Source organism: Thermobia domestica, chromosome 3 (assembly GCF_964235325.1).
Source record: "Thermobia domestica chromosome 3, izTheDome1.hap1.1, whole genome shotgun sequence".
Classification (NCBI taxonomy): Eukaryota; Metazoa; Arthropoda; class Insecta; order Zygentoma; family Lepismatidae; genus Thermobia; species Thermobia domestica.
In genome coordinates this window covers 212,647,850-212,666,776 of record NC_137456.1, presented here as the reverse complement: position 1 = coordinate 212,666,776, position 18,927 = coordinate 212,647,850, and the positions used below count along the sequence as shown (strand labels likewise).

Sequence of the window (18,927 nt, the reverse complement as noted above, 5' to 3'; positions counted from 1 at the left end):
CCGCAAATTTTCGATGCGTGATTCGGAATGAGGCCCCATGTCTTCGTACAAAATATAGCGTAATCATCAAATGATTGTCAGGACACCAATATACAGAGGCATGACATAGTATCATAGGAAAATACACTTTACACAGATAATGCTTTGTTGTGAAAGACGGTAACCTATCGATGAATGAATAATGAAATACTTTTTAATATTGTTATAGTTACAGATCTACATATTTTTAACATATCATATAACACATTACTTTCGTCATCTTTTCCTTCTATTTTTGAAATATCATGCACAGAAAGGGGAAAATAAAGAAGGAAATGAAAAAGTCATTTTTACTTTAACGATATATTTTTTTTTTATCTGATTACGTACAGCCAAAAACAAATTACATATACAAGACAGACACAAATACAAAATATTGTGGATTTCAATAAAATATTGCAATTATCAACTTGTCATACGATCTGGCTGATGACCTACTCTATCTCGTGGAATTAATCGAAGTTCTGAGCCATGTTTCAAGAACACATTACCTGAAATAATAATAAAAATAATTTAATTTTATATCTAAGAAGAAGAAATAGACATTTTGTAATTAGAATAATAGTTTCACAGCAATTCACTGAGTCCTTAGGAAACACATACATTAAGAATTACTGAGAAAATACGAAGTTCAATTAAATTTTAACACACAAAATGATGAAATGTAATGAACACGGAGTAAGAATAGTTATAAGTGGAAGACATTACACACACAGAGAGGGAAGAAACTACATTGGAAACATATAGTTTTCTATATAATTAATTAAATTTACCGTAGGAAAAATCTTGGTCTTTTTATTTTTTAAAAAATTGAACTGTTAACTTTGCTTCACTGCAGTACATTCTGCAATTAACCAAGATTTTACAGAATACAGTGCTACATTCGTCCGAAGATTTTAAACGTGGCACTGTGTTGTTCACCAACAAGTTTGAGACCCAATTTGTCATTGGTTTTATTTGGGTTGTCTCATTTCAACTGATCCGTGCCTGAAGTTATATACTTATTTATCTGAGTTTCGTAGGTTACATAATTTCAATCTTGCGAACTAGTATTTTGAGTATATTGTAAAAGTTACATCAACATATTTGAAATAGAAACAAGTTTCTTCGCAATCAAGTTGCTAAGACGTGTGATCGCGGTTCGATCCAGGTACAAATTCACTGACAAAACTCCAAGCAGCACCTCGGTCCTAGTTTATACAGCACGTCTCGTCTCATTTAGCTTCGATCCTGAAAATGACAAATTCAAATCAATTGAAATAGAAATCTCGATTTTAAAGATTTCTGTCTGTCATTTAAGTATTTTGAGTCTATGCTTCCCAGAAAAGGTGATTCTATTTCTTGAAACAATGATTAAGTTCTATTTCATTATTTAAATTATAAATGATAGTTCTCAGAAACAATATATAATAGCTACATTTTCACTACTGTTAACACTATGAAATTATCGACTATAAGATTTTTGTAGTTGAACATAAATAGTTTTATACCATGAAACTACATTGGAAGTGAAAAACTAACAGTGTGTACGATTTACTATGGACTATTTTCATTTATTTGCGAAAAATCTTCTATATTTTTCTTAAGAATTTGTATATGTTTCTTGCGTGTTATAATGGGAACTGCAGAATGAAACGAATTCTTGTTTGAAACTGAATAGTACAATTCTTATTTACCTTAATGCATAGTTTAATTTGTACTTAGTTATCAGGAAGCTTCCAAAACTTTTAGAACAAATAAATGCGGTTGCTTGAAAGCTGAAGAAACTTGAAGATAATAGTAAAAATAAAAACATTCAGGACATGTATAAGGGAATCAACGACTTGAAGAAAGGCAATCAACCTCGTGCTTATGTATTAAAGAAAGCTGGCGGAACAAGTCTTACTGACACAGATGGCATAGATGGAAAGATTTGTTTGACGATTTGCTTAGCACGTGGAGAAAGGGAAATACACACCGCAGAACCGTATCTTCCAGAACCTAATCGAGTAAAGCAGAAATCGCTATAAAGAAATTAAAGAAACACAAATTTCCGAGTATAGACGAAATTCCGGCTGAGTTAATTTTAGTGGAGGCGAAACATCGTGGAACAAGATACACGAACTCATTGTTCTTATCTGGGAAAAGGAAGAATTGCCACAAGAGTTCTTCCAATTCACAAGAAAGCGATAAAACTGATTGATTATAATAATTATCGAGGCATCTCTCTCTCTTCTGTCAACATTCTATAAAATTCTTTCAAACATTCTATTAGCAAGATTGACCCCATACGCAGATGAAATTATTGAAGATTATCAGTGCGGATTTACACGAAATCGATCAACTATCGACCAAATATTTACCATTCGACAAATACTCGAAAAGAAGTGGGAATACAATACCCCGGTACATCAACTATTTATTGATTTTAGAAAGGCTTACGACTCGGTTACGAAAGAAACATTGTACAACATTCTTACAGAATTTCGAATACCGGAAAAGCAAATTAGATTAATTAAGAAGTGTTTAAATGAATCCCAAAGTAAAGTCCGGGTATGAAAGTTTTCTCCACAAGCTTACACGTCGAGAATGGATTGAACCAAGGAGATGCGTTGTTGCCATTATTATTAAACTTTATCCTGGAATACGCTATAAGGAAAATCAAAGATAGTAACCAGGACCTAGAATTGACAGGGTGTCTACTAAACGATCACTTTCAAATTCCAGGTTTTATCAAGGTTTTCAAGGTTTATTTTTCCTTTTTTTCCAGGTCTATTCAGTAGAGTGACATTTATTGTAACATGTATAAGTTAATGCAATTTTATATAGTTCTTAACAAAAACTGGTATTAATTAGAAAATGCACATGGCAAGTGATAGTTTCTTTAAGTGACAAGATGAAACTGACTGAAATGTAAGTTCTCAAAACATTTTACACAAGAAAATGTTTAATTAAAATATCCCCTACCAGAAGACCGGTTGAGAAAAATGTGCAATAGCTTTAAATATCCTAATGTAGAAATACTATACAGGGGTGAACCTTAATTAAACCGACAAACTTCGGGAAATGATTCTCGGCACCCAAACAAGAAAGAAAAAAAAAATCTTTAACTCTTCTCCAGGGCGCATAGTTTCCGAGCTAAAAGGTGCCGAAAGTGTGGAAAAATGAACTTCCGACGCCTATATTTCCAAAATTATCCAAAGTAGAGAGTGCTGCTTAAAATCAGGGTGGAAAAAAATCATGATTTTTTTCAAAAAAATCATTTTTGTTGATTTTTTTGATTTAAATCGATTTTTTTGATTTAAATCAAATCTTTCTCCTCGTATAATGCAAGTCGCGAACTGAAGAAAAGGCATTAGGAATTAGTATTAAATGCTAATTATGCCATTTAAGTGAAAGTATTGGGGTTGAATTTTGAATTATCCCCAATCGTTAACCTATATCAATCCCAAACAGTTTCTTAACCCTTTTAAATTATGGCTCTTTTTAAACGGAAATTATAGACTTTCAGTCAAGCAGCTACAGCATCATCCCTATTTATCCTAGGATCATGGTACACACATCACTCTTTTTAGAATAGAACAGCTTTTGAAACGGTAATATTCACATTTCCCTATCATGTCCCTGAAGCGGGAAATTTTGATAATAATCGGCATTTTTTTTACTTTTTTTTTTTAAATTTTAATCCCCTCTTTATTCCCCTGTGTTAACGCACAGATCTCAAAATCAACTGGGAAATACTAAGGGGTGTACTGAATGTATGTACAAAATTTCAAGCTTCTATCTTGAGTAGTAAGGGTGAGGAAATTATTTAACAATGAGCTAAGAACATTCCCACGATGACCCGGATGTAATATAAAAATTTCCTCAGACATCCCTATTTATCCTAGGATCATGATTTGTACATTATTCTCTTCAGAATAAAACAAATTTTCAAACGTGTCCCTTCAAATGTCTCCATCATGTATCTGGGGCGGGTAAATCACGAAAAAATGAATTTTCTGTTAAAAATATCTTTTTTTTAAAAAAAAATAAATAATACCTCTGTGGACCCCTGCCCATGTTTTAAGGCAGAGATCTGAAACAAATCTGAAAACTACTGAGTGGTGCACTGAGTACATGTGCAAAATTTCAATCTTGTAGGTGCAAAAGTAAGCCCGCGAAAAATAATATTCCTCAAATACCCCAGATTCCCGTATAAAACAGGATCTCAGATAACAGTTTCCTGCGACATCCCTATTTATCCTAGGAGCATACTACGTACATCATTTTCTTCAGAATAGAACAGCCTTTGAAACGGTATCATTCATATGTTTCCACCTGAGACGGGAAAATCACGAAAAAAGCTGTTTTTGTTAAAAATATTATTTTTTTATTTTTATTTATTTATTTATTTTTTTTAAAAACATTTTTGCCTCTCTGGACCCCGCTGTTTCCACAGAGATCTGAAAACATCTGAAAATTATTAAGGGGTGCACTGAACGAGTGTGCAAAATTTCAGTCTTCTGAATGCAAAATATAACCCGCAAAATGCCAAATAATAATACGCATAACAAAAAAATCCTTTTTTAAAATTTGACGTCATCACACATTATGCCTCAACGCAGAAAGGCGTGAAAGCATATGTAACATGTTCTAGAATGCCTCCAGTCTTGAAGAAAACGAAGTAAAAAGCCTTATTGGTACTTTTTAAATCGAATAATGAAGATTCTACCCTATCACCTAAAATATAATATAATTTAAATAGAATAATTTAATTATATAATTTAAAAGGTTAAGCATTAAGGAAAAAGTACAGCAGCGTTTATCAAAATGACACTTTTTTTTCACAAAAGTTACTTATATTTGCCAGGGGCCTATTTTTAAAAACTCAGAACTAGCTTGCAGCATGAAATACATAAATTTCGCCTAAAGTTGTAAAACAAAATACAAAAATGGAGAGAGGATAGGACCCCTCTAAATACACCCTATTATCTAGGAACAAACAAACAGACACGCACAAAAAAGAATTTTCGTCTTAAATATCGATAGTAATTTCCCCGTTGGAATAGTTAACGATCTTAAAACCCAAACCCAATGATACGAAAAGAAGAAAACAGGATTGCTCCGTTACCTGTTCAAAACGGGATTTTCCCTAATCATCCTCTGCATGACATTTGTTTTCATACTATACTGTACATTTGAGTCTCATTGTATTATGATTATTAATTTCCATAATCGAAATAATAAAACAGAAACGGGATTTTACTTATTTTCACTTTAAATAAATTTATTTCGGAATTAGATTTAAATCAACGATTTTTATTAAAAAAATCAAGTGATTTAAATCTTGATTTAAATCATGATTTAAATCAGACTGATTTAAATCAATCCACCCTGCTTAAAATATCACAAAGGAAATCATATGTTCAGAACAGATAATACTTCCTTAAAGAGATATTAAGCTGCACTCTGTACGTTGGATAGGTTTGGAAATATAGGCCTCGGAAGTTCATTTTTCCACACTTTCGGCACCTTGTAGCTCCAAAACTATGTACCGTGGAGAAAAGTTAGAGGCATTTTTTCTTCTTTCGGGCTCGGGAATCACCTCCCGAAGTTTATCGGTTTAGTTAAGGTTCACCTGTATAATAGTAAACTTTCGTCTAAAACATTACTTCAAATAAACTACTATTATAGTAGTAGCACGTGAGTGTTGATGAACAATGACAAAAATGGCGGGAAAATAGCTTACTCACCGCTAAGTTATGGAATAAAATACCACAAGAGTATTTTACTGCAAGCACACCCTTTAAAGTACTCTTGTGGTATTTTATGCTAAGTACTGGTAGGACTTAGCGGTGAGTAAGCTATTTTCCCGCCATTTTTGTCAAACTAGTATTAGTTTAGAAGTAAAAAGAAAATTATCATATATAATGCAAATTCTTAACGCAAAGTAGTCCATATTGTTAAACGTTACTGCACATTCTTCTTGGATGGGAACTGGCAATCAGTTATATTTTATTTAAAAATGTATTGTAACACGAAAGTTTAAAAAACTGAAAATGTTATGGAACCACGCACATTATATGAACAAATATAGAAAACAACTTTCACAGTGAACAGTTTTTGACTTCTAGAGTTCAACATATCTTTTTCGCCTGATCTTCCAATGCATCTACTTCTGCTTCGGCGTCAGTTAGTATTCTTTTCTTCTTTAATTCCAACTCTCTTATTTTCTTCTTAGTATCTTTCTTTTCTCGAGCTGCTCTGTCTTTTTTTCACCGTGGTTTTTCAGATATTCATTTCTTCTGCTTGATGCATTCATCACATACTGGATCATACTCTGTGAGATATTCATATTACGTCTGTCACCAGCAACACGCACAGCATCCAACACACTTCTCTGGGCAATCAAGCACACCTCTTGGAGATTTTTCAACAATGCACTCTTTGTTAATGGAGAAACCCCTTTCCACTGCTGCGTTGCTATGGAAAAGTACACATATCTTATGCATGAATGTTTTAAACGCATTGGAGACATCTTCTTTATTTAACAGATCATGGAGCAAAACTTCTAATCTGTCATTTTTGTGACTGAAATTTGACAGTTTTCGTGCTGTGTGTGTCTTGGTCTGAACAAAATTTTAAATATTCCCGTTTCACCATATCAGCATTTACAGGTGTTATTTGCTCCTTCTCGACAAATGTCTCCAGGGCGAGTGTGATACGTGATTCACGAAGGGTTTCGTTGGTCATAGATTCTGGAGAAAAGCAATTTGCGGCTCTTGTTACACTGTATTTTAAAGGACATTTTAGTATAAGTTTTTTATACAGTTCTTGCAAGAATCTTCTGCATTCTTTCTTAAAGTTCAATATCTCAACATACGTCACTCCTTTAAGCGATGTCACCGCAGAAAAATCCAACATCAACTAGATTACGTGGTTTTAAGATGTTCTTATCAAAAACATCTATTGAGTTTTTTTTAAGCTACTTTTAAGACATAATCTTTCACGAAGCGGCTTAACAAACTACGAATCAACGTGTTTAGGTCATTCCATAGAAGCGGTAGTAATGGACTGTCTGTCTGGTACTTAATGAGGAATTCTTCTAGTTCTACAGATACGGACTGAAGGAACCCTAATCTAGCAGGCAACAGTACATCAGAGATGTGGGCTTTTACTTTAGAGAAGTTTGATGTTTTAGGAGGTTTTGATTTCACTGCATCAACATAAACTTTTAAGGCAGGAATCATAGTTATGGCACGGTTGATAACTTTAGAATTCTCCACCCAACAGAACAAAATTTAAGAGGGAAAACTGCTGTTCCAGATGCTGCCATGAAATCTGCTCTTCTTGAAGGGAAGTCCTTGAATAAATAGTACAACGCTCTCAAAAACTCTGTCACATTCCCACCAGCTTTGATATGCACAGTCTTAGAAGCCCCATTAACAACATGTAAAGAACATGTTCCTGTCTCCAAACGCTGTGGACCTTCACCATTTTCTTCACTCAGATAGGCCTTCAAATCACTCAGAAATTTCAAATTAACGTTGGGGCCATCAAGAGAAACCTGAAGTAACTTACAAAAATCGAGACCCTTGTCCTTGAAAGTATTTATAAATGCACTTAACAAATCCTGGGCAGTAGCATGTCCGAGGAATACTGATGTTAAATAACGTGTTAAAACTTTATTTTCGTCACTGTGTCAGAAAGGAACTACGAAGTCCACTTGATTTTTCCATGAGATAGTGTTTAGGCTTTCGTCGAACGATACTGCAAAAAATTCACAATTTTGTAGTTAACGAAGTCAAGTCTGTTGGAAATATGGACCCAATCCAAAAGTGATGACATAACCTATTTTGTCTTTGTGTAACTGCATATTTTTAGCGACTTCACACTCAGAAAACATTAAAGGAAACAAATCCGTTGCACTCGCTTGGCTTCTGGCCGATACATGACTTGTAACTTTGTGTGATGTCCAGATTATTTCTGCTTTCGTCACTTGATCTTTGATAAGATAACTCTTTATTACACCACTAGTTTTTGCTGGGCTTTCATTTTTCTCCTGAACAACTGGAGTAGATGATGTGCCAGTCAGTGAACTGGAAGACGCTGTAGAATTTTTTGTACAGGAAGGCTCCTTGTTAACATTGCTTGAGAACTTTACGATCGAACATTATGCATTAAGAGCTTTAACAGCTATTTGATGTTTCTTTCCTTTTTCATGAGATTTCAATGATCCAGCTCCCATATTTGAAATGTCAAAATCAGTTCTGCAGAGTTTACAACCTGCTTTAAATAGATCGTTGGACCTAATAACCCATTTCCACTGGCCTTTTCACGAGTCCTGGAATTTAGTTTTACTTTTCCCCATTTTAATGGTTGAAAAATAAAATGTTAATTGTTAGTGTGTAACAGGATTAATTGCAAGACTAGTAAAATGTTAACCTAAATACAAAAAGTGATTCCGTTAAGATGTGGACAATTTTACTTTTTTTCCAGTGATACACCTTTCGGCTACCGGGAATGGTGCTCACTGCGACATCCGCGGGCTTGGACTCCTGTTAAAAAGCTTCGGCACAGGAGTATAAGAGGAATGTTGTTCCAGACCTGTATACTACTCTTGATACAGAAACATGTAAACCAATGTCTTCACAAAGCAGCAAATAAGCTTGATTCATACTATGCACATAAGCAGCAACTACAGAGAAAGCTTCTAGCTTGTATGCCAGTATCCCCTCAGTGTAAGACACAAACTTAATAGATCATGAAATTTAACTTTTTCAATTACCTTATTCTCATCATCGGGGACTAATTTAGTTCTTTTTGTAGTCACTGTTATTCACAACGACCATGCCAAACAAATAAAATCTTATTCAGTGTCTTCTTGTACCCTCAACATACTTTCCAAAGACATTCACCGCCTGCACTCTGTTCATGTCTGTCTGTCTTTCTCAACTACGTCTCCACTGAATAAGTTATTATTGGCTTGTAACTTATGCTATAGTACATAACTTTCTTGCATTTTACAAAAATATACTTATTCCATACCAATCCCAAAAGCAATATTTTAAAAACAGTTTTAAAACTTCCAGGTTCCTCGTCCAATTCCAGGCTATTTCCAGGTTTTCCAGGTCCAAAAGCAAATTCCAGGCTAATTCCAGGTTTTCAAGGTTTTCCAGGTCAGTAGACACCCTGATTGAATGGTGTTCACTAGGTTATGGCGTATGCTGATGATGTAAATTTAATAGGTGATAAGAGAAACAATAGGAAGAAATGCAGAGGTCCTATCAAACGCTTGCAGGAACATGGGTTTAGAAGTAAATCCACAGAAAAATGCATGGAAGTTCGTCGGGATCGTAATACGGCAAATTATGGATGCGTTAAAATATCAAACAACACTTTTAATAAAGTGGATACTTTCAAATATCTAGGATCAATATTAACAGACGAAAATCATATTCACGAAGAAATTAAATGTCGACTAAAAACAGGGAATCCGTGTTATTATTCAGTTCAAAATCTCTTGTAGTCGCGAATTCTGTCGAGGAGAAGCTTAAAATATATAAAACGATAATCATGCCTGTTGTTCTGTATGGTTGCGAAACATGGTCGCTTACTCTGATGGAAGAACATAGACTGAAAGTATTTGAGAACAAGATCCTGAGACGAATATTCGGACCTAAGAGGAACGCGAATGAGGAATGGCGGAAATTTCATAACGAGGAACTACATAATTTATACGGTTTGCCAAACATTATTAGGATCCATGTCTAGGAGGCTCAGGTTGGCAGGTCATGTAGCCAGGATGGAAGAAAGTGGGAACGCTTTCAAAGTCTTAAGTGGAAGACCAATCGGAAAAGGACCATTAGGAAGACCTAGGCGCAGATGAGAAGACAATATTAAAAGATGGATCTAGCAGAAATAGGAATACAAAGTAGAAACTGGATCCAGTTGGCTAAGGATAGAAGTCAGTGGAGAGCTTTTGTAAACGCGGCATTGAACCTCCGGGTTCCATAGGCCATAGAATTAAAGTTAAATTTCCTCCTCACAATTCATATGAACATCACCAGGCCAATTCCTCAGAATTCCACTGAATTACACCTAATTATATCCCTCTCTGTATTTTCTTTTCTTGTACCGTAATTCTAATTGTAAACACCAAATGGTTGTATACCTGTAAGTATCACACTTATACCTAGGTATAAGAAGAAAATACTTTTTAATAAACTTTCAGCATCAGCCATTCGTATTTTATACAGTCTAGGATCACAATATGTCCGCATTTTGAGAATAAAAAAAAAAAAAAATCGTCTGCATACATTTCCTGAAAATTTTTATTTGTCCGCATTTTCATAATTCAATATCAGACATTTCATATATCTAGGTATATATAAACATATGTTTGGCTATTTGAAATCAATATATTATATATTATATATATATATATATATATACAGGGTGGGCCATTTTAATTAATCCACGGAAATATCTGAAAAATGATAAAACATAGAAGAAATTTTTGAAGTACACGTTATATATTGCTAAGGGGGAAAACCAATTCCGCCAAAAGTATCCCTTCCCGCCCCCCTAAATGGGGGTAACGGGGGGTAACTTTGAAATGTCAAATGGGAACATGGGTCGAGTAATACCTCGTTCGAAAGGTCTTGGAAAACTAAGTAACGCTGTACCAAAAGATGTTTCATATTTTGCACCAGTTTCAAAATGGCCGCGATGATATGGTTCGGAAACTCCAGTACCCGTAGTATGAAAACCATGGAAGGTAAATGAATGGAACAAAATTGAAATACGTAAATATCATAGGGCATATCGAATGATGTAATCCCTGTGATCCCAGTGGCCTCCCTGAAGGGGTCTTGTGGGCTAACTTCAAAATTTCAATGTCCGACCGGACAACGGTTCGGGCGTACGCTTGACCTACCCAATGCTGTTTGGAAGGCAGACTTCATGCATAGAGAATTGGTACACTAAGTTAACGCGGATGGCCAGTTACATTTTGATTAACTATTAGCATTTATGTCATATTGTGAGCTTGAGGGACGAAACGGTGTGTACGTATATCCCCGAAATGCTTTCTGAATAACCAGCACGCATTGCATAAAAGTTTCTCTTTTTTTAGTCACTACAGCGTCATCCTTACAAACAAATGTTTCAACCACACCATACCTATTTGTAAGGTTAGCCTTAATTTACGAATTAAAGTAGAGTTCTCGTTTGAACTTTTACTTTACTTTCCACCCCACTCACATACAGAGCGCAGGGAGAGATTATTTTGCAGGACTTGGATTTCTCTTTATACATTATGGCAATTTTACTCTAATATTTTTATCTCTGTTGTATTATTCTCGAGCCTTGGAACGCCTCCGTGGTTTTCGTATTTAATTTTCGTTATTTTCATTTATGTCTAACCGTATTAATACTGTGGGCACTAGACGTTTTCTTAGACACAGTCACCATGTCTTTACGATCATTTTGAAAACGGTGTCTCATGTCGAAAATTTTCTTACAGAAGCTGTTTGATATTAATTTGTCTATGTGACGTGATGTTACTCGCTTCAAGCTGCTTTTTGAAATTTTCAAGTTGGCCCCGGATACCTTTCTGTTGGCCCTTGGAGTCACCCCGACAACACCTCTCGATGTGCCTTACGTCAGTTAGCTACTCCAGTTTTTCTTTTGTTGATTTATCTCCAATCGCTTTGATATTACGGGCACTAGACCTTTTCTCTGACACGGATACTATGTTTCGGCGGCCTTTTGAGAACACTGCCATTTCACAACAATCGTTTTCTCCTGCAATATGTTAGATTTTGCAAGATTTATCGAACGAGGTACCACTCGACTCATTTTACTATTTGAAATTTTGAAGTTAGCCCCCAAGACCCCTTTAGGGAGGCCACTGGGATCACAGGGACCACACCGTTCGATATGCCCTATGATATTTACGTATTTCAATTTTGTTCCATTCATTTACCTTAAATGGTTTTCACACTACGGGTACTGGAGTTTCCGAACCATATTATGGCGGCCATTTTGAAACCGGTGCACAATATGGAACATCTTTTGGTACAGCGTTACTGAGTTTTCCAAGACCTTTTGAACGAGGTATTACTCGACCCATGTTCCCATTTGACATTTCAAAGTTACCCCCCGTTACCCCCATTTAGGGGGGCGGGGAGGGGTACTTTTGGCGGAATTGGTTTTCCCCCTTAGCAATATATAACGTGTACTTGAAAAATTTCTTCTATGTTTTATCATTTTTCAGATATTTCCTTGGATTAATTAAAATGGCCCACCCTGTATATATATATATATATGTCTGTCTGTCTGTCTGTCTGTCTGTCTGTCTAATGAAAAATATGGATAGATAAAGCCGATATGATGCTGAGTACGTACTCTTCTTGAATTAATTTTCATACTTTCAATACATTTTTCATAATATATTGATGTAAAACAGAACTTATTCTTAATGTTTATATAACGAGTTAACCAGATGGAAAGGTGTCTGCCTTTTGGCATTTCAGAAAATGATAACTCTATGTTAGCATCCAATGCTGTCGTACCTAGAATTTATAACAGTTTATTTACTTCTAGTTTATTATTAAACATGATTTCTGCTGATATCTGTGCCAAATTATATTTGCAGAAATTTTTATCAAAGCGTTTGGTTTCGACTAATTATTATCTACATTGCTGTTTGTAAATTTAATTTATAATCTTTCGTCTTGATCAAATATGATTTGTATTCCGATCTTTCGACCAACAGATGTTTTATGTAATATATTAATATCTTTGATGAGATCATTGTATAATTTAAATAATTTGATAATTCTAAAACTGTATGATTTAAACTTTGGAGTCCCCAATATGTTCTTCAATTTTTCATGTCAATATTTCTTTTTATCAGCCGTATATAGGTTTAGTCATCTTAAGCCGACGCATATGCGTCCAAATTTACTTTTCCTTCCAGATAATAACTCTGTAGCTTGTTAATGAAAAATTCAAGTTTTTTTCTTCTTTTGAGATTTGAATGGGACTTTGAATTCATGTTTTTTGTGATATTTTTTGCACTCTAAACGAATGTGCTGGCCAAAAAGGGAGAGGTCCATTCGGCTTTATCGTCTGTGTTCTTTTCGATTTGTTGTTTGTTTTCAAGTTCTTTTTTGTACATGATTAATACCTGCTGCTTCTACTTATCTATTATTGGCTACAGAAAATCCTACATAAATAAATTCAAATGAAGAGGTATGCCAATGAACATGATGAAATCTTTTGATATACAAATATACTCGCAAATATAACAAAATGTTTTTGCTAGGCGAGTAGTGATAGTAGATAGTTGATAGTATAAAGACATCTTAATATGGAATGCCAATTATAGCTTTTCTTTGAAATCTACATAAAAGAGTACATTTGCCGCTGTTAGTGACAACTACGATCTTAATGTAGTAATACATTGCTGTAAAACATTTGAAATATTTTTTCACGATTCACTGCTCTTCTAAAGGTATTTTCACATTCATTACTAATTTCCCAGATACACTTCCTAAAAGACATTACTGCACACAGTATCATTTCGTTTTCTTTCTCCGTTATTTTGTTATATCTTTTAAATTACGACCTCTCCTGTGAACAATACAGTAAGTACTAATGACCCCTGCCTAATACGCAATATCAAATTCTTCTATACTGCATATACTGCTTTCGGTACAATTACATTAAAAATGGCAGCACTGTTGCAGCGACCTTCGTCATGTTGCAGGAGTTCTCCGTTAGGCTTTCTCCTTGAAGAAACAATGCCCTACACAAGTATTGCTCTTCGTTGATGATTACTACTTTAAGTACTTAAAGTAAGTCGAGAATTCCAGAGAACCTCTGCTCTTTGGTCTCTGAATTAGTGAGTATACAAGCACATACTACTTATAGCAACTTCTATAAAATCGACTCCCAAATTGTGTTCCATGGGGGGAAAAAGTTGAAAATAAATAGAAGAACTCCCTCGCTTTACAGTCTAAAGCTGGCCTTTTTACTTAGACGATGTGTAACAATCCTATCGGCTCTCATTGCCATTATTCCTGGGTTTCTAAATCAGACTTCGTTGTTTCTTAAGCAGATTCCAAATGGTTTCATCATGCAGAGTTACACTGAAAATTTCCTACATCGAAAATCGAATCCAGAACCACGCGTACTAATTAATATTGTTAACATTTCATTTAGTGGTTTTAGACAAATTATTCACTTGAAACTTCTTTTACTCAGAACAACATGCAATTATGAAATTGTGTTATAAAATCAACACGAAGACGCTGTGCACAACGCCAAGAGTGTGCATGAGATGACTGGTATCTAGCAGCGAGTAGCACACCATCGTACAGCTGAGTGGCAGGAAACAATGAGGTCAGATGTATGGATTCTCCACACAGCGACTGAATCAGAACCTTCTGTCGGTAGCCAAACTGTGAAAATTCATCCCAGCTTCTTGTTGCAATATGGTGTACACGCTATATCAACAGGAGTATAAAAGTAAGCAGAATGTTTTAAGAAGAAGAAGAAGAAGTGTAACAGATGAAAGCCAATTTGGTCTTCCATCAGCATTGTGCATGGAAGAACACATTCAGAAGTGGATGCTTGATCAAGGACGACCACCAATTACGTTACCGCAAGCAGCTGCATGAGCTATGGATCTACACGACCCAGAGTGCATGATGGGTTGGAAATCGCCAAGTTCGTGTGTGGTGGATATCCAACAAATTCAACATAGGCAACAGCACGTAGATACTGGGGTTGTTTTCTGACGCTACGAAGATGATCCCAGTATCTTGAACGGATCGTAACAGACTGTCCACTACAAGATATCAATGCTAACGTTCTTTTCGGGTATGAAGGGGCTTATTCAGTAGGTATTACACGCACATGGTGAAACGTAAGCAGTTCAACTATTGTGCTTTTCTGTAAGGCCAACTGAAATACACTAAGAAGCCTGATACCCAAAGGACTGCTAATGCTCTACGACAACGAATAGCCGCATGAAACAACAGCAACGGCAGACCATGTACAAAAGCCTGGATTTGAATTTATTACTCATATCCTTTATAGCCCAGACTTGATGCTATCCCACTACTACAGTTTTGGCCCTCTGAAGAAGACGCTACACGGTTGTAGCTTCAACTTGGATTGTAACATACATAACTGGCTTCGTGAATACCCACCCCCAAAAAAAATCTTTTAGTTGAACGACGCCAAAGTGCATCTCCGTACAGGGGAAACCTGTTGGAAAGTAACATGTGGACTATTCTTCTCCAGTGGGAATTAATGTATTACATGAAAAATTGAATTTATTTTTTGATTTATCCTCATACTTTTCATGGGGATTTGAAAAGACAAAAAATAAGTATCTTCAAATAAATCTTTCTGAACACGCTCATTTAAAGAAAGAAAGAAAAAAAGCTCATTTTAAAAATTCTGAAAGAATTATTATGCCTCCTTTTTACATTTAGCAGAGAGCAACGAATTGTAATTTATTATTTTTTAAAACGATAATAGTACCTACCTGCGGTTTGTTGGGGATTTATTCCTATTCCATCATCTGTGATAATTGCAGAAGTCGCTGGAGGAACTTTAAATTCTTCCGCAGCAAACTTTAAAACTGCAGTGAAGGGTGTAGCGTCTGGAACACTTAATCTGAAAATAAATAAATTAAATCTTAGAGACAAAACTAATTAAAAGAGAAAAGTTATCATTATTCATTGTTTACAAAACGAGATGCTAATGATGATCTGAGTAAGGATCAAGAATAAAACTAACGCTTAGTATATGATAGCAACCTAAAAACATGATTATATAAAATCATATAAAGATGTGGAAAACAGTGATTTTATCCTATGGATGATGTCAGTATTGTATTTACTGAATCATCAGTTTTGAGAAAGTGTATATTTTACCTTATAATTTGCTCCTGGAAACAAAGAGCCATAGCATGTGAAGGATCAAGAGTAAGGGGAAAATTCTCCCTTGATCTAGCTCTAGTTGTTCGATCATATCAGAAATTTGTATTTTTTTTAAAAAAAATATTCTTTTAGGCTGGAAATTATGAAGCTACAATTAAAAGGTTTCAATTTCTCTTCTTTAAAAATGGCAGACATGATTATAATATGGCTGTCAACATTTTTGGAGTTTCTAAGTCCTTTTGTAATATGAAATAGTTCTGGATGATGTTAGGGCAATTGTAATGTTGATAGTCATACAAGCGTTGTTTATATTATTAATATTTATGTATGCATTTTCACAGTGATGGGTCTCAACGAGCAAACACTTACAGATGGAAATACAACGAACATTTGAATTTCAAAGCCTTATAGACATACTTCATATTTTTTATTTATTTTGGTTTACACATACACATACACACACACACATATATATATATATATATCAGGTTGTGTAGGAAGAATAGTGTCAAAAGTGCTTGAATTCTTGATAATCAGACGTAAGGTATTGTACCGTGAAGATGAGTTAACTCTCCGCAAAACTACGCTACATTTTACAGTACGAGCTACTGCCGCAGGGCAGAACGATACATTCGGACCTGTGCCCCTAGCAATTCCGAAGAAAAAGCCGGATTTGGTAAATAGAAAGCACTGATTACCCTGATGAACCACTCTCTATATTCCTAATGGAAATTTAAATCGTTCCCATAATGCAACAAAAGTGACTCTGCGCCACTACCGGCTAGAGTTGTAACTAACTGCATCGTACGCTATAGCAGTAGCTAAGTGTATCATTGGCTAATTCTATCAGACTCGCACGCTCTGAATGATTTGATTCATTCTTGCTTTTAGTAATTCGTAGTACCCAACTTCCTTGAATGGCGGCGCCACAGTCTCCACAGTTTCAGCGAGAAGAGTAGCTGAAACCTCTTATACATTATTACTTTATGATAGAAAGGATGTCGTACACCACCTGATAAAGGCAGAGCTCCTACACTTTTTTTTACCGCCTGTTAGAAATTGAGAGAACTTAGCTTTAAGATTTTAATGCCAGACTACCATTTATTTCGGTCCCTGAAGAACTCGCTGAAGATGTCACGATAGTTTCAGATGGGGCTTGTAAGAACTACATGTCACAATACTTTAACTACAAACCACAGAAATTCTATAGCGATGGAATTATAGTGTTGCCGGGAAAATGGCAGAAGGGGATCGAACAGAATGGTCCATATTTGGTTTCAAAATGTTATCAAATCACAATACATGTATTCTCAACTTTGGCCTCCAAAGGCTAAATACGTTTTAGACAAACTTATATGGTTTCAAATAGTATGTATATTTCACTAGACATTTACTTTATTATCAACAGTTTATTTTTCTTCTTTTTGTAATTAGTATTATTTTTATAGGATAACAAAAATAAGAGAAAAATTGCTTATTACATTCTTAATCAACTTCTTGTAGCTAATAATCAGAAAAGGAAAACAATTTTACAGGATGTATTCAGTTTAGCGTTCCTTTCAACAGTCAGGTTATATGATACGTGGATCTACAGCTTAAGATGGATTCGAACCACATGAGCTCTCACCGAGGATAGAACCCAGGTCTTCCGTGCTGAAGGTGGGTACGCGAAAAGGAAAAACGACGTTCGTATCATTGTAAAAGATGTTTTAAATACCAAAAATAATTAAACAATGGGGTATATTCTTCACTCAGTTTTCAAACAATATTTTATTTATTTACTAGCCTGTCATGCATATAATTGAGATTGTTTCTGAGTACGCATACAGTTGGCAAAATTACAAAAAAAGAATAAATATACATGCTTGAACAAAATATTAAAGCAGAGAAATACCTAATAAAACAAAATAAGTTTTATACACAAATATACATACACGCTCATGCGTCCGTAACATAATTAATACAGAAGAAAAAATATGAATTGTCTTTATAAAACTCATTTACACAAGAATAATGTTTAGAAATACTTAATAAAACGTTAAAAATTGCGATTTGAACTCAAAATATATATTTATTTTGCTTTAGAAACTCAGAAACCTATTGAAAGCTTTCGTACAATTCATATACACTTTTCTAATAATCATAATAAATAAATAAATAAAAACAAGTAATTTTGCGGGCTATATTAATATATTGAGTGCTGTACTTATGGACGTTACTGTTTTCTATAAATAAGAGTTTATTACTTGAAGTCAACAAATAATTTTATACAAATACACACATGGAAGTGGCGTTTTTCTAGCTTTAAAACGTAGGCTTTCAAGCAGTCTTTGGCAACAATCTCAACATGACACTTAGTTAGCGACTTTTTTTTTTTCCAACCGAAAAGTATTGATAGTTTACTGGAATGATCAATCAAAACAATAACTTATTAGTGATTGGAATCTGCACAATAGCCCGAAAGTAAAGCTTGTGTTGTAATATTACCTCTTAGTCTACCAAGCGCGCACGCGAGAGAGATATATACACACACACAAAATGACTTTTTCAAGGTTCAACACTATACTTATTCCAATTTAAACCAATTAATTAACCAAGTAAATGCAATGTTTAGGTTATTTTCAATATTTCCTCCTGATTATGTTCAAATAATAATATTGGTGTCATCAGCAAATAAAACATATTTATTAGGTATCATAGAGTATGTTAAATCATTAATGTATATAAGAAAAAGTAGTGAACCAAGCACTGATCTTTGTGGTACATCAGTTAGGATCTCACCATTAGATGAAATGAAACTTCGTATTTTCCTATCAATTTCGTTATTAACTTGAACAACTTGATACATATTTTTCAAGTAAGAGTCAATTTACTTATTGGCAGTTTCTTTAATACTATATGAACATGAACTTTTAATAAGACATTATATGATTTATAAAGTCAAATGCGTTATTGAGATCTACAA

At 34.6% G+C, this 18,927-nt stretch overlaps 1 protein-coding gene across 2 annotated transcripts in view; it reads right to left on the bottom strand.

The window, feature by feature from the left end:
- Positions 1-326: 326 nt before the first annotated feature.
- Positions 327-18,927, bottom strand: part of Ufm1 (Ubiquitin-fold modifier 1) — a 61,950-nt gene continuing 43,349 nt past the window's right edge. For both annotated transcript variants that reach the window (XM_081752162.1, XM_081752163.1), the window contains 2 exons: positions 15,566-15,696; positions 327-530 (listed from right to left, as the gene is read on the bottom strand). In XM_081752162.1, coding sequence (XP_081608288.1) covers positions 445-530; positions 15,566-15,696 — 217 coding nt within the window. In that variant the 3' untranslated portion in view covers positions 327-444. The remainder of the gene's footprint in view (positions 531-15,565; positions 15,697-18,927) is intronic.